Here is a 15561-nt window from a genome sequence, read left to right on the forward strand (position 1 = left end):
CTCTTCCCTTTTACGATTCCCTTATAAGAGAACATCTAACTCCAGAGATCTGTATTCCTGACCTTTGCCTAGGTTTCAACCTTTAAAGAAAAGAATCACCACAAAATTTCTCCCAAAATAGTCGAAGGAAAAAACATGATATATAAGCTAATATGAATATATATCCAGCTAGAAGTACAATAATAGCGATCTCAGTGTAAATAAAGAAGAAACAACCAGCAATGCACCTTTTAACCGAATAATAATATTCCATACGAGTATCTCATTTCAAGAAATTAGAGAAAGCTCAGTCTAGAAACCAGTAGTTTCAGTAAAATCGCCTACGTTTCTCATTTTCTCTGGATGAGGTAGAATATTGGTGCCCTGTCCGCAAAAACTCTCCGTCCATCCTTCGAAACAGACTCATACTTCCATGCAGGTCCAAGAAGCCAAGATGTGGCAGCCCCACCAAGAAAGCCTCCTAACTGAAGTTGTGAACGATGCATCAAAAGGTGGTACCGGTGTTAAAGGCAAAATAAATAGGGTGTGGGACATCCCTACTCAATAATCAACCAAAACGTGAGGAAAGAATCATATGCAGCTTCCCATTCTGAGACTCATTAACTATGAAATTCCAAATGTTCCCAGATAAAACAAGACTGTTGTCTACTTAGGATTTAGAAGGATTAAATGGCAAGAATTTCAATGGAAGTCGCCGACTTTGTAGTTGAAATATACCATGGAAGTTGAACTTTTGTTGTCAGTTTTTTCCATAACTTCTTCAAAATCAACACAGCCAAATTAGTGCACAAGCTTACTTTTAAATATCACACAAACTTAAATTTGAATAATAGATACCACAAGAACCACATGAGAGTGCATCAAATCATGAATGAAGCTAAAATCAAAAAATTAGGAGACTAGAATTGAAAAAAGAAAGATGCAAGGGACGATCCGATCTTTTCTTTAAGTTTGATTGCACAGCATACCTCTCTCTCTTTCTCTCTCTCTCTCTCTCTCTCTCTCTCTCATGCCCGGACGGTACATTATAGTAGGTTTCTACAAATTCTCACAACACATAACCTTTTTTATAGCCCACAAATTAGTTGTACTTTAACTCTCTTAGACGTCTAATAAACAAAATTTAAGACAAAAAGGATAATGAGTAGCAAGAAAAACAGCAATACCAAACTTACATGTCCCCAGTTATCAATGCCTTTGGACAGTAGTCCGATAGTCTGCACCACACAAGCTTCTTTGTCACTTATCAAAAAAGAAAAAAAATAAACTTCTTGTTATCAATTCAACCAATATAAAAATACCATAATTTTTTGCTACATGCATTTCTAGGCAGAGCAGTGATTCATTTTTTACAATCTAACAGACTTGACTAAACAGGCTTAGAAAAAATATAAATGGCAATCAACTATGATGTTAAGGGAGGTAGCTCAAGTAGAGGGAAGTCTAAAGGAAGGGCAATGTGAAGACGGGAAACATAAGGGATTGTGGCTGGGGTTGGGGTTGGGTATTTGTTCAACGGGAAACAAGGGGTTGAGTCTCAAAGTAATTTTTAGGGTATTTCGGGATGTTTTGGGATTAGTGTATTTTGGATTGTTTTTTACGGGCTTTCTGGGTCATTAGGGGCTCTTCAATATGGGCAAGGTGTTTTCTTGCATACGTTAAGTGTATTTGGTTATTCCTTTTGATATATATAATATTTTTACATATAAAAAAAAAAAATATATATATATATATATATAAACGTTTCAATTGAATCACTGCTTGATTGCCCCTGCAAAACCTGGAGCAACTTGTGATTGGTAAGGGAAATGAGAGACATGCCATATTCAGAACAACAACTCGTGCTATGTGTTGCAGATCTTCTTTGCCACCTCCAACCAGTTGTCTATGCCTCATTACAAACACAGCAACTGCTCCAACCTAAATCAAACACCGGGAGTTTGACGAAGGAAGAAAATGAGCAAACCTTTTTTGAGTATAGCTTACTTCTATTGTCTCAGAAACTATTCCACCTTCTTTAGGGAAGCAAATTCTAAATCTTTTTTTTTTTTTTTTTTTTTTTTTTTTTTTTTTCCGTCTTTTGACTCTTGACCGTTGGGAATAGAGAGAGAAAGAGGGGGTGGGGGGGGGGGGGGTTGGGGGGCTGACAAAAGTATCAGAACCCTTGGATGAATCAGAGTTCAAAAAGACTTACTAGTCCAAAGATTGCTCCCGAAGCACCCACCGCAGGTGCTTTGCAAAACCAATAACTCATTGCTGAACCTGATTTCTTGCAAATACAAAATCAGATTACAAGTGGGTAAACAATTTCATGATTTTCATCAGCTACTGAAGAGAGGTTAGAAGCTGTTACTTGCAATCGCAGAGGCAAAGTAAACTGCAAGAAATCTCCTAGGACCACTGATTTTCTCAGCATTAGGACCAATTGAATTCAAAGAATAACAGTTGACCTGGAAAAAAAAAATCCTTTTTTCATACCCAGTCATAGAACATAAGCCATTAAAAGAGAAATATCAAGCAGGAAGATTCAAATCAGACCATTAGATGCCCAACGTTGGCATGCAAAAAGGAAGATGTTGCTAGCCTCCACAGTTGGCCTGCGTCAATGAGACTATTTATCTGTAAACAACTTGAATAAATCATGAAGGTAAGGAGCCCAAAAGATAGATGGTTTGATATTAAAGAGGAAATGTTTCTAGATTTTCATTTGCACCGTTACCTTAGCTCCCCATAATAGTAGTTTCCCTTGTGTTGCGGTTTGTGCAATAAAAACTCTGCACACATGATTTAACCAGTAATGAGCTGTTAACTTGGGTGCATACGGCATGTCTTTTCATGACTTTCTTGTATCGCTAAACTAGCAGGCATAGGCGACCCTCTTGTATATGTCCCGTATACTTGGGCTTTTATCTATTTCATGATCAATAAAAATTTTGTTTATTGATTAAAAAAAAAAAAAAAAAAAAAAAAACACTTGGGTGCATTTACAAACTTTTTAAAAACTTAAAGAGTAAATAAAGGTGCCTAACAAATTTAGGGACAGCAGTAAAGGAGAAAAATGAAAGTGGAAATGATGTAGCATTGAATGATTATTTTTGTTGGAAAAATTATTGAATGCTATCTATGACGAATGCACCTTAATATCCTTTTTTGAACAGATCAGATACTGGTACTCACAATACATTAGCAGCAAGTAGAATATTGGTCCATCTTCTTCCATCGAATGCATTCTTGCCTGATATCTTTGAGTGCGGCACCCCATCATTTCTAAATCCCTTTCTTTTTTCTCCCCCATCAAAGAAAGATAGACCAGTTGAATATGTGGATGTCACAGCATCTTTTGATAACTGAAAAAAATTAATTTCCCTGAATTGGAAGGCTTTTTCGCGCCATACATCCTTCAATCTAGGCACGTGATCCAGACAGGATAGTTTCTGTTTAATAAGAAATCAGTGGCAATCAAGAGTTTTGAAACTAAAATACATAAGAGAATCGTGTCCCATGCATTAATGTGGCACTGGAAACAAAAAAAATTCCCTTATGTCATCTATTTAAATTATAATCGGAGACAAAATCAAAATAAGGACATTTCAAAGTTAAAAGCAACACAACCTCGAAAATTATGTCATCTGTAATGGTCTAATAAACAGACACATTCATAAAAATCTACTACAGACATTTGAAAAAGGGCGTAGCCCAAGTATACGGGAAGTATACAAGAGCAGTACCCAAAATAGGGCTGGGCTCCGACTCCAACTCCGAATCAGAGTAGATTCCGACTCCGATTGGAGTTGTCGGAGTCGGAGTAGAGGATCGGAGCTCTAATCGGAGTTGAAAAAAAAAAAAAAAAACAGAACAGATGAAAATCCCAACAAAAACATTCCACAATCCCAACAAAGAACAGATGTAACAAGTCCACCATGGAAGCGCCTTAATGCGGTGGAGAAGAGGGAGCTACTGATGGTGAGAAGCGGCGAGAAGAGGTTAGGGATGAAACCCTAACCCACGTATAGTGGAACTCGAGCATATTCAAAATGAAGTGAAGATTTTAGTTGACTAAGGGAACTTGTGAGAAAACGAATAAGGAAGTGAGAAACAATGGCAAGAGAGAAAAGAGAGGCTTTCGGTTCTGAGAAGATGATGGAAGAGGTGAGAAACGGCGTACAGGGCGTAGGGTTTTTGATCTGATTCCTGAAGGCTGAAGAGATAAATATATAAAGCCCCCCACGACGTCGTTTTGAACTTCTGAGGGTTTTTTAAAAAAAATTGGCAAAATACACCATCTCGTCCATGGGGAGGCTCGAATGCGGGTCAGTTCGTTCAATTAACACTGCATCGCACCATTAGACCACTCAACTACTTGTTCATGTCACAACATTAAATATATTAAGTCTAAGTGTCGGAATTCGGAGTCGGAGGTCGGAGCCAATATAGACTCCGGACTCTGACCTCGACTCCGACTAAGGAGTCGGAGTAACTCCGATTCCGACTCTGACTTCCGAAAATTCGGACTCCGTCGGAGTCGGAGCCTTGTCGGAATTCGGCCGGAATTCGGAAATTTTGCCCACCCCTAGACCTAAAATGCATAAGGTGTAGCCCAAGTTGATTGGAGATTATTATTCACATATCGCTGTAGATTATGATTTTATCACACTTTTACACCCCATCGTTTCATTGTGAATTCAGGGACGCACGGAAGCTACTCTCAGAGTCTTTAAAGAAAAAAGGGAAAATGCAAACTTTTGTTTATGACTCACCCACAAAATGAAAATGGACGAATTGAAAGAGTTCAACCCAGCTATACCGATAGAATTGAAGTTTTAACATTACCCGAGAAAATAAGCAGAAAATTAGCAAATGGGAAAGAAAGACATAGAGAGAGTGGGGGAGACAGGAGTACCTGGAAGCGGGAATGAAGAAGCAACCCTAATTCAAGGCGCTGGCTGACATGGAGGCGGAGAAGGTGGCCGATGTGGAAAGAAGTTGCGGTGGTGGCGAGACTAAGCGGTCTTGATGTGGGTGTGGGTGTGGAGGCCACCTCCCATATGTGGAACCAGGCTGGCTGAGGCAGAGCTGAACCCACCATTTCCCTTTCTCTCCTCCTCCAAACTCCGAAACTACTGTCTGCGTGTCAGTTTGGAGTCCAACGTTTTTTTTTTATTTTTTTTTTTAAATCGCTTTATCACACTTACACTTATGTCATTGAAAATAAGAAAAGGATTTGTTAGATGCAATCGGTAAACGTAGTTATAACGTAGTCAGTTATACGGAATGAATAAAAAAAATATATAAATCTTATATTAATTTATTTTTTTTAAAACGACTGCATGCTGACTGTATTTATTGACGGCACAAATCATTTCTCATAAGAAAATTTAAGATGAAATTCATTACTGTAGCCCTCGTGTAAGTGTACGAAAGAAAATAATTTTTAATAATAAATTAATTTTAAACTAATTAGACGCTTCAACATTCTATAACTATAGCTGTACGTAATATTAATTTTTTATAATATCATTATGTGTTATTTGAAATGATGTCAAATTTTTTTAATTATTTTCTTAAAATTATTTTTATTTAACTAATTTTGTTTATTTAAATTTACTATAAGAATTATTGCTAGTACGTAAGTCATCTCGTCCATATTATTTAAATAATAATATTTAATGTATGAGATTTAAATTTTAAAATTTATTTTTTAAATCAGATTATACCATTTAATTACTTTACTCAATATGCTTTACGCACTGGTTTGAAAAATTTAATTTTTTTATTATATAAATTAGGATCCCTATAAGATAATTTACCCTATATTTTCTGTTCCATTACATAACAACTCCATGCATGGCTATTTCACTCCACTTGAGATATAGGCTGTGATTACGTACCTGAAAAGCTTCAACGTGTTTTCATCACAGCTGTATATCTTCATCTTGATCATTCTTACCTTAACTAATTATTATTTTTTTTTTCTTTTACCTGCCTTGGAAGGGGAAGCAACATGATTATGAATTGTAGAGTTCAGAGAAACTGTTTTTAGCACCCGCCAGTGACATGAACACAAAGCTATAGAATGGGCCAAGAATGCCACCAGGAAAAACCTGCAAAAAAGTTCACAGCTTTATTACTCAATCGCCATGGTTCTGTAGAGAAAATACTGCCCAATTCCTAGTCTCATAGACCCAATTTCACTACAAAAGCAACATATATATATATTTACTCAAGAACAGAAAGGCTTGATTCGAATCTTACCCCCAGAGGAACTAGTGTGGCGTAGAATCTTCAAAATTAAGGTAGCGTTGTGCCCATCTCGACAGTGCACGGAAAGGCCAGAAAAAGAACAGTCGATTCCATAACCAGTTGATCAGCCCGTTTGTTAGATCTTCAAAGTGAAAACCTTCATCATCTCTGAAGTCTTCTAGAACGTAGTTGTCGTAAGTGAATTGCAGCTCATAGCGGCAAACAGGGCAAGTGTTGTGGATGGAGAGCCAAGGGACAATGCAATCGAAATGATAGAAATGTTTGCATGGCATCTCTCTCACTTCCCCACCAACCTCAAAATCTTCCTTGCACACCGGGCAACCGGGGTCGTTATCTAAATGCTTCTGCGTGAGTTTCACCCTTAGCAGTAAGGCTTCGATGGCTGAAACTGCAGCAACCGGAGCCGGAGGCGGCCCTGGCTGCAGGTCATTCTGCTGGGCCATCCCTCCGACCAACTCGTTCAGCACCTCCTCAAATGGTGGAGAAATAGGTCTTGGTGGACGAGGCGGTTCGACAAGAGTACTAATCCAAGCTTGTTCAAATGATCCTCCATTTCCAACTTCAGGGACCCCTAATTCCAATCTCCTGCCAAAACCAGCATTTTGACGAGGCATTGGAGATGGGTCGAGCAGGCGAGCCAAGTCGTCTAGGCTCCTAAGTCCAGTGATCACGGGGGTAGGCCTTGACATGTCCAGGTCAAGATGCAACTCATGGAAGCAATGGGGACATGTTTCGAATATGTTTGTGGAGATCACAATACTAACACTACGATGGCAGTTTTGACACCAGAAATAACGGAAAGTTCTTGCTCTTCGGATTCCTCTAATTGTGAGACGAGGCCGACCGATGACCAGAGACATTGGTTGGTTTTTAGGTATGTTTTCTCTCGGGAGAAATAAGTGCATTGAAATTTATACGAGGGGCAAGACTCATGAAGAGAGAAAAAGGATGGCTTTTTGGGGAGGCTACAGTACGATCCAAGACTTCTTTTGCGTCTATCTTCAATGATGAATCTTTAGATTGCTTTTCTTCTTCTGCATGATGTCCGTCTCCTCTTAACAAAGCATAAGTATGGTTGGGATTTAAGTGCTTCCAAGTAACATACAGCTTTTGTTTTCCTCCGAAAATGAATATGATGATTAAATTGAGGGGATCAGCTTAAATGATAAGTCCAAAACGGATCAAACTCTAGCACAACTCGAGCAGGCGTGCAAGAGAGTCCGAGCAAGTGAATAACTCGATGTCTCGACCACTTCACTTGCTCAAAGGTTATGAAACCCACGACTCCGGCCTGTCGCGCGCACCCTTGACCCTTGTAATCCTAGCTGAGATAAACTGCAAAAAATCTCTTATAGAATAATTTTTCTTGAATCATCCTTTGGTTCAATATCATAATCAAGCAATTATCCTTTGTGTGCGAGATGAGATGATAACTACACGTAATTAATGGATTTTTTGGAATAAATAACCTAACGAGTACTACCATGCCATTCTAATTGTTAAGGACGTGTCTCACTTCCAATCTTCCATTATGAAATGTGAGGGAGGCTCCTCCTGCAAAACACTTCGATACTTAAGTTAGTTAAGATGTGATTATATTCGAGTCCTCCTTAATTATCAAATATTACCTATATATATAGACTCGTTTGCTGTACTTATCTTATTCAGTATTTATTGGAATGGATCAAGACTTAGGACTTTGAATAATCGTATCCTTCATTGTTGTTTTTATCCTTCCGTTAAAGGTGGTGTCATGTATATCTCTTTTCAAACTCTTATTGACTGTTCCTCTATAACCCATGGACCCATCATCTAGGCTTCTTGATTTTTATTGTACTATAAGCCTTTTTATACCTTCCAGGACCATTCGGTTCTGATGGTCCCTCCACTAAGTTTCTTATGGCTTCTATGCCATACACGATTTGTTTGGTATAATTTAAATTGAAAGAAAATTTTTTTTATAAATTAATCTTACAATTTAAGTTATATGAATTATGTGTTCTACATAATAACTCAATAATAGAATAAGGATAATGATATCTTTACAACTCCTTTACTACTATTTTACTATTCAACTATTTTTTTCCTTTTGCTATTTAAATCTAACTTGAAAATCTTAGAATATGACATTCTTATATAATTCAGAAGAAAATAAATTCAATCAACTAGCATAATTTATAATTTAATTAAATTACATGATTGCGTTAATTAGTTGATTGAATTTATTTTCTTTTAAATTATGCAAGAAGATCATGTTTTGATATTTTTAATCCAAATTTAATAAAAAAAGCAAAAAAAAGCTGAATAATAAAACAGTAATAAATAAAGTGTAAGTGTATCAGTACTCATAGATTCAGCTAAAATATTATTGTTGTAAAAAAAATTCGATATGTTTTCCTAAACACATGGACATAATTGTAAGGATAGTTCTAGAAGTACCGATGCATCTGACTCATAGAACATGCCACGTAGAGAAATTCTATAAAGCACAACAATCATTAAGTGCGAATTGCACAGTACCCTTCATGTCTTCATATATGAAATGTCTATTTTACTCTCAGTTAGATTGAATTATTTACTTTCTTTCGTTATTTCACTAGAGACCACCCTCATTTTTTATTCTTCCTTTCTTTTTCTTTGATAGAGCGCATGCAATAGATATATTTTTTTTCAGTACTATAAGAAAAACAGATAATTGCGACCAACATTATTCCTTAGTTGATGAAAATTCTAGGGCTTCTGTAAAAAATTTGTCTGAGAGATTTGATTGCAGGCTCTAAGAAAACTTCTCAAGGCCAACTTTAGGGACTTCTTAACACCTTTTATTAATAAAAACCAACATAAACTGATGCTTTAAAGCTCATCTTAGACCTCTATTAGTTTTGCAAAAATACCAAAAGCAATATGATAAACACTATCCTAAAAAATAGCACAGTCATATTTTTCAAGTTTTAATCTGTCAATTTTGTCAAAGCCTGCCAATTCAATAACTTTAAGTGTCTCTAAAAAAAGAAAAAAAAAAGAAAAGGAAAACAGTTTAGGTGTATTTAATCATTATTTCACTACTTGAAGAACACATTGCATGTTCAATCAATTCTAAAATCAAGTTACAGTTTAATACAAATTAAAATCAATGAGTAGTGCTGGCAAATTTCTGAATGTTCCCATCATTTACCTTCATTTTGGCGATGGGCTTGAGCTCAGTACTATGGGAGAAAGGCAGCACGAATGAAAAGGGATTCTCGAATCTCAAGTGCTGGAGGGAAGACAAATGATTATGAAATTTTTTGTTTTTGTTTTGTTTTACAGTTTTTTTTCTCTCAAACTTGACTCATTTTCGAGCATTTCGTGAACTACAGGGGCTTCCTGTAGCACAACTCATGCCACATAATACATATGCATATCAGCATCTGCATTTCCGTCGTTGGAATGTCACGTTCTTTCTAAGAAGAAAAGACCGACGGTTGATGGCAAGTTAGTTAAATGACCTTTCGGTAACCATATAGTATGGTGGTTGGCCCCAGCCCGGTCCATGGAAAACAGCAAACCAAATCGGCCCCGAGTGTAGAGTCTACTCACCCGAACGACCCCCGAGTCAACTCACCTGCTTTTGAGCAAAACAAATCCCACCTCTCTCTCTCTCCGTTTCTCTCTCTTAACACTCATCCCCTTCCTCCCTAGTGAGAGAAAGAGAGCCGCTAACAGTATTTCTTGTGAGAAAATTTTATTTTTTAATTTTCTCTTTATCCAAGCAGCAAATTTCAATCCTAAAGAAATAGAAAGCAAAGAAAGAAAGAACAAGAAAATGTCTCATGTGTTTCAAACGGCCCAAATTATGCCCACAGAGAAAATGTCTCCCTTTTCGCCGGTTGCGCATCCGGTGGCCGGTAAGTTATCACGGAGGGGACTGGTGGTCAAGGGCTCTGCTTCGTCTTCTTTGGCCTTCTTGGAAGGGGACTCCTTCGGTCTGTTGGAACGGTGCTTTGCGGCGCCTCTGGCATTTTCGAAGGTGATGGCTAGTCCGGTTATGAAGGGACAGTACGGTTCGTTGGGTTCGGTTACGTTGGAGAAGGGCAAGCTAGATTTGTCTAAGAAGCAATCCCAGTCTAGTCCCGAGGTATGCTTTTTCCGTCCCTTTTTGTTGTACTTTATTGGCTCGAGAATTATAATTTGGAGTTCTTTCATACGTTGGTTGGTGAGAAACTGTGTAAAACTTGAAGATGGTGAGTAATTTGAGAACCTTAGCGGAGACTTGATAGAACCGTATGCAATTTTTGGGAGTTCGGGGTGAACAAAAATCACTGAAGAAATGTTATAATTTACGGCCTATTGAAGGCATTTCGCTCTTGAGTATTTGTTTCGCTTCAGTTAAGCTCTTAATTTTGAAGAAAGCAAATATAGTTTTTGTAAAACTCCTAGTTTTCTTGGCATTGGAATGAAAGGATTTTTTTTTATGGGAGTTGAGGGCTTATTATCTAACTAAAATATCCCCTATGCCGTCCCTAGCATTATAACCTGCTCTGTTTTGTGCACATATACTGCCTTTTGAGATTTTAAGACTTTAGGCTTATTGGATTGCCAAGTTACCTTTCTTTGGAGATGTTATCGTTATCCTATCGGGTATAACATGAAACAAAATGATTTTCCATACATCTAAAATTGACAGCAATCCAACTATCGTAGATGAATTATGGAACTGGCCGAATTCAGTTTTTGAAACCTTTATTTCAGTTCTCAAACACTATACCATATCATCAGGAACTGGTTTACTGGTCCAGGACTACATAATATGAATTCGCATTTGTTTTAAGAATGCAAATTTCATTTCAGGTGACATTGGACTTTTTGTTGTGCCTAAAACTAGCGAAATTGGGATGTTTGGCATCATCTAATTTGTAAAACTTCTTTTTCATGTAGACATTTTAGGGGAACTTTTTGAAGGATGTTATATGTGTTATATGTGTAAGAAGGATGGTGAATCTTGAATCTGTTAACCATCTCTTTCTTCATTGCGAAGTGGTGATGAAGATGTGGAATGAGATTTTTGCAAGGGTAGGCATTGCTTGGGTGATGCCTATGGATGTGGTGGACTTCTTGGCTTGCTGGCAAGGTATTGAGGGGAGTAGAGTCAGTGCAGCAGTGTGGAGGATGATCCCCTTGTGTTTATTTTGGTGCCTATGGTTGGAGAGGAATGGAAGGTGTTTTGAAGATAGTGAACGCTCTATGGGGGAACTTAGGGAGTTTTTCTATAGCACTTTTAAGTTTTTGGGTGAAGAATCTTGTAAGGGATGGGAACTTTTTTAATGTTCTGTTTTAGCTTGTATTTAGGTGTATTCTCTTGTATACATCTTGTGTACTTGGGCTATGCCTATTTACTTGGAATAAAATTCTCTTATTAACTATAAAAAAATAATAATTAGGGGAACCATTGTGTTTATAGATGTGATTATTTATTGCACATTGAGTGTGATATAGGTCTGAGAACGCAGGCTTAAGGTTCTTCATTCATATAACCAATTAACTGAATATTTCTACATTGAGTTGGTTTAATTATATTATGATTCATTTATTCTGTGTTTGGTGCAAGAACCAAGATGGCTGATGCTTTTGAAATTGCAGACTGCAATTGGTGGAGGCGGTGGAGATATTGGGAAAAAAATAAATCATGGTGGTGGTGATGGTGGTGATGATGATGGTGATGATGACGACTACTTTGATGACTTTGATGATGGCGATGAAGGAGATGAAGGAGGTCTATTTAGGAGACGAAGACTTCTTGAGGAGGTTAAAATTCTGTTACATGCAAACACAAAATCATGTTCCTTGAGTAGATTAGATTTTTTGTCCTCTAATGCTGTTAATGTTGATATCTTCTGATGCGGTTCTAACTTCTTGCCTTTGACCAGCTTTTTGATCGTAAATTTGTAGATGCTGTATTGAATGAGTGGCAGAAGACAATGATGGATTTGCCTTCTGGATTTCGCCAAGCTTATGAAATGGTATATTATTTTTCTAAGCATGCTATTGGCGAAGAATTCTATCTCTGGATACCAATTGAATTTTGCCTCCAGGGTTTGGTTAGCTCTGCTCAAATGGTAAAATTCCTAGCAATCAATGCCAGGCCAACTACAACCAGGTTTATTTCTCGAGCACTTCCTGAAGGAATATCAAGGGCATTTATTGGCAGGTGATTTTGTTAACTGTTCTTTGATCTCACACATAATCGATTGCCACATTTACAAATTAATCTTGTTTAATCTAGAACATTTATAATAGTGAACTCCAATTCTTAGACAAAGAACATGTATTAAGACAGACTAACAAATGGAACTTTATAATATGAGCTCCAATTCTTTAACAAACACCAACTGCGCCACCAGCCAGAATGACAATGAGATATGAATATCTTGTACTTCCTCTATCACCTTAGAGATTGATTGATTGTTGTTTTACTGGGAAGTTTGGAAGGTGGTAAATAGAGGGCTGTAAAGTGGCTTCAGAGGTACATAATTGAAGAAAACGAAGCATTTAAAATGGATTTTTCATTCTGGATGACTAATTCTTACCACAAATGTAAACACAATAGCATAGTAGATAAAATGTCTTTATATCATCCTCTCAATAATGTTTCTAACAACTGAATAGTGGATTTTCTTTTTCCATTTTTAATGTTGATTGCTGGTGTATTAGCAGTAAGTGATTTGAGTCTGCCCTCGAATTAATTATCTAAACTTACATTATTCTGTTGCACAGGATGATTGCAGACCCCGCCTTCTTATATAAGCTTCTTTTGGAGCAGGCTGCTACACTTGGTTGCTCAGTGTGGTGGGAGTTTAAGAATCGTAAAGATAGGTGTGTGCTTTGTTTAATGGAAAGGGAAGTGAAAATATACATATGCTCATTGAATGTGCTTAAATGATGAGTTTCTACGATGGTTGTAGGATAAAACAAGAATGGGATCTGGCACTCCTTAATGTGCTCACCGTAGCAACCTGCAATGCCATTGTTGTTTGGTCACTTGCTCCTTGTCGTTCATATGGTAACACATTCCAATTTGATTTGCAAAATACATTACAGAAGCTGCCAAACAACATATTTGAAAGGAGTTACCCATTTCGGGAATTTGATTTGCAAGAGAGAATTCACTCGTTTTTCTACAAGGCTGCAGAGTTATCTATAGTTGGATTAACTGCTGGAGCAGTACAAGGTGCACTATCAAACCTTTTGGTCAGTAAAAAGGAGGGAAGGTAAGCATGTCTAAAAGCACATGTTCCATTTAACTATTTTCATTTCACACTAGCAGAAGGAAGAAAATAACTCCGCCTGTGACTGGATGAACTAGTCCAAGTAATTTAGTTTGGGTGAATTGTTTGGCAGGTTATCTGTTACAATTCCAACCGTGAGTACTAGTGCACTTGGTTATGGTGCATTTCTTGGTCTTTATGCAAATCTCAGATATCAGCTGTTATGTGGATTTGATAGAGCAATAAGCAACCATTTTGATGTCATTGGAGTGGCACTGTTTTTTGGCACAGCTTTGAGGTGTGTTACTTTCACTAGTATAATAGTCCATCATGAATAAAACTGATTGTTTTTTTTTATTTTTTATTTATCGGTAAATAAAACTGACGTCATGCTGGTACACGGACAGGGATTTTTGCATTTTCCAAGGCTTAAGGAGTTTTCCTCTTCCTCTTCCTCTTCCTTTCATTTTTATAATTCATTTAATTGATACTATATTCTCAGGACTTTCGCTACATTATCAATACAATATAGTCAATATTTTCACTTATATGATATTCTAACTGTAGCTGCCTCTCTTGTACTGTCGTTTTAGCTGTTACACCAATTTAATCATGTTTTTAGAATGGTATCTTATTCTTAATTTTTTCTTCTTCTTTTACAAAGTATATATGATATCTGATTTATTTTTCTTATCAATCTCATAAATATACTACTCAATTTGACGTATTTTCCTAATTTTTTATGAAAATTTTGTCTAGTGCGGTAAGGTACCTATATGCATATGTTGTACACTTTTTGTAGGCTTCCTTTTAGTACTAAATTCCTGCTTCAAGTGGTGGACTGGTGCCATTAGGTTCCAATCTTTGACATATCCTCTTAATATTCACCTACTCTATGCTATAGATGATGGAAGTCTTGGGTGTAGAGCATGTACAATCTCTTAACTCTTGCTAGTGATTGTATGCAGGATTTTGAACCTTCAATTAGGAGAGAGATCAAGGCTGGCTTGGCTGGGAGTAGAGGCAGATCCACTGGTTCATTCAGATAGTCTCTTGAAGGTTTACAACAGGCCTTCTGAGGATGCTGATAGGCCATCTTCAAAATGGTTTATATCAAAGAATGCCATTGTTTCTGGACTTGGGCTCCTCGGCATCAAACAAGGGAATGCCAACACTTTTGCTGGTGGCGAGCCACCGGTTCCTAAAGCTTGGAGAAAAAGGATAGTCCGGAAGAAGGTGACAAGAAGTTGAGCATACTTTTCCTATGTAAAATCACCATCATTGTCGAATTTTGCCATTTGACAAAGACGTGGCTAGCTTGCTTGCTCATCAAATTTGAGAAAGTTAAGAGCTACTTGGAGTTAGTGTTCCCCAAGCTCATTCTTGACCGATAGAGCGTTGGGCAGCTGGGAATTAAAGATTGAACTCGATGAGTACTATAACGAGAATAAATTTTTTCAGGGATGATTTCTTTAATATATATAGTTTTTGGTTTCCCTTGAATGAACCATTGTACTTCGTTAAATGAGCATATTGTATAACAGCGCTCTGTGAAGATTTGAAAAGGTTCAATATCTTGAATTTTTCTAATAGCTAGGTTCTGATCAGGTGCATGTAGTTCTGAGATTTCATTGTTTATGAACAAAAGGTTCAATAAACATTTCCTATGCATGGCATTTAACCCACGAACTTGAAGGATTTAGAGACCAAGTACTGCATGCATGCCTTTCATGAAATGTTTTAAAGTAGCTCTATCAACCACAAGAGCTATAAATTCATTAGTTTGGGAGAATACTGCAAAATAAGGTGAGAGTTGCAGCCGTGAAAATAATAATAAAAAGGTAAGAGCAATCGTATTCCTTATAAATGTACAAAATTATATTGAAAAAAGTTGGAAAATTTCACCCTCTTGCATTAAAAAAAATGAAAAAAGCTATACATTTCTACTTGGTCAAACCATACTTTATATAGATGAATTCAAGCCTCATTTGGTTACATAATTTAGATGAGATGAGATGTTTTGTTAAAAATTAAATAAAATATTATTATAATATAA

At 37.0% G+C, this 15561-nt stretch overlaps 3 protein-coding genes across 4 annotated transcripts; 1 reads left to right on the forward strand and 2 right to left on the reverse strand.

Moving 5' to 3' along the window:
- Nucleotides 1-118: 118 nt before the first annotated feature.
- On the reverse strand, nucleotides 119-5176 carry LOC122313223 (RHOMBOID-like protein 10, chloroplastic). 2 transcript variants are annotated; one of them, XM_043128021.1, is made up of 9 exons: nucleotides 4901-5174; nucleotides 3178-3434; nucleotides 2720-2774; nucleotides 2539-2619; nucleotides 2354-2450; nucleotides 2195-2262; nucleotides 1822-1920; nucleotides 1176-1217; nucleotides 119-464 (listed from the first exon to the last, which is right to left on the reverse strand). In XM_043128021.1, the coding sequence occupies exons 1-9, from the start codon at nucleotides 5084-5086 to the stop codon at nucleotides 330-332; spliced, it is 1020 nt and encodes a 339-aa protein (XP_042983955.1). In that variant the 5' UTR covers nucleotides 5087-5174; the 3' UTR covers nucleotides 119-329. The 2 variants fall into 2 exon arrangements, 1 of the variants encoding a protein (XP_042983955.1); XR_006243320.1 differs by having other exon boundaries at nucleotides 317-464; nucleotides 1176-1242; nucleotides 4901-5176.
- A 110-nt stretch (nucleotides 5177-5286) lies between these two features.
- Nucleotides 5287-7251, reverse strand: LOC122313224 (E3 ubiquitin-protein ligase RNF115-like). The gene is made up of 2 exons (XM_043128023.1): nucleotides 6253-7251; nucleotides 5287-6101 (listed from the first exon to the last, which is right to left on the reverse strand). Exon 1 carries the CDS (start codon nucleotides 7164-7166, stop codon nucleotides 6264-6266), a length of 903 nt encoding a protein of 300 aa, XP_042983957.1. The 5' UTR covers nucleotides 7167-7251; the 3' UTR covers nucleotides 5287-6101; nucleotides 6253-6263.
- Nucleotides 7252-9782: 2531 nt separating this feature from the next.
- On the forward strand, nucleotides 9783-15079 carry LOC122314324 (protein RETICULATA-RELATED 1, chloroplastic-like). Its single transcript, XM_043129828.1, has 8 exons — nucleotides 9783-10378; nucleotides 11881-12045; nucleotides 12168-12260; nucleotides 12333-12448; nucleotides 13015-13113; nucleotides 13203-13508; nucleotides 13639-13803; nucleotides 14474-15079. The coding sequence occupies exons 1-8, from the start codon at nucleotides 10067-10069 to the stop codon at nucleotides 14754-14756; spliced, it is 1539 nt and encodes a 512-aa protein (XP_042985762.1). The 5' UTR covers nucleotides 9783-10066; the 3' UTR covers nucleotides 14757-15079.
- Nucleotides 15080-15561: the final 482 nt, after the last annotated feature.

The sequence above is a fragment of the Carya illinoinensis genome, chromosome 6 (genome assembly GCF_018687715.1).
Source record: "Carya illinoinensis cultivar Pawnee chromosome 6, C.illinoinensisPawnee_v1, whole genome shotgun sequence".
In the NCBI taxonomy this organism is placed as follows: Eukaryota; Viridiplantae; Streptophyta; class Magnoliopsida; order Fagales; family Juglandaceae; genus Carya; species Carya illinoinensis.

Excerpts from the sequence above, each read along its gene's own strand:
- LOC122313223 (XM_043128021.1), bottom strand. The coding sequence starts at position 5,086 with ATGGTGGGTTCAGCTCTGCCTCAGCCAGCCTGGTTCCACATATGGGAG. Across the intron at positions 2,451-2,538 it reads CCAACGTTGGGCATCTAATG|GTCAACTGTTATTCTTTGAA; the intron begins GTCTGATTTGAA and ends TTTTTTTTCCAG. Across the intron at positions 465-1,175 it reads GCATTGATAACTGGGGACAT|TTAGGAGGCTTTCTTGGTGG; the intron begins GTAAGTTTGGTA and ends TCACAACTTCAG.
- LOC122313224 (XM_043128023.1), bottom strand. The coding sequence starts at position 7,166 with ATGCACTTATTTCTCCCGAGAGAAAACATACCTAAAAACCAACCAATG.
- LOC122314324 (XM_043129828.1), top strand. The coding sequence starts at position 10,067 with ATGTCTCATGTGTTTCAAACGGCCCAAATTATGCCCACAGAGAAAATG. Across the intron at positions 12,261-12,332 it reads TTCGCCAAGCTTATGAAATG|GGTTTGGTTAGCTCTGCTCA; the intron begins GTATATTATTTT and ends TTTTGCCTCCAG. Across the intron at positions 12,449-13,014 it reads TCAAGGGCATTTATTGGCAG|GATGATTGCAGACCCCGCCT; the intron begins GTGATTTTGTTA and ends TCTGTTGCACAG.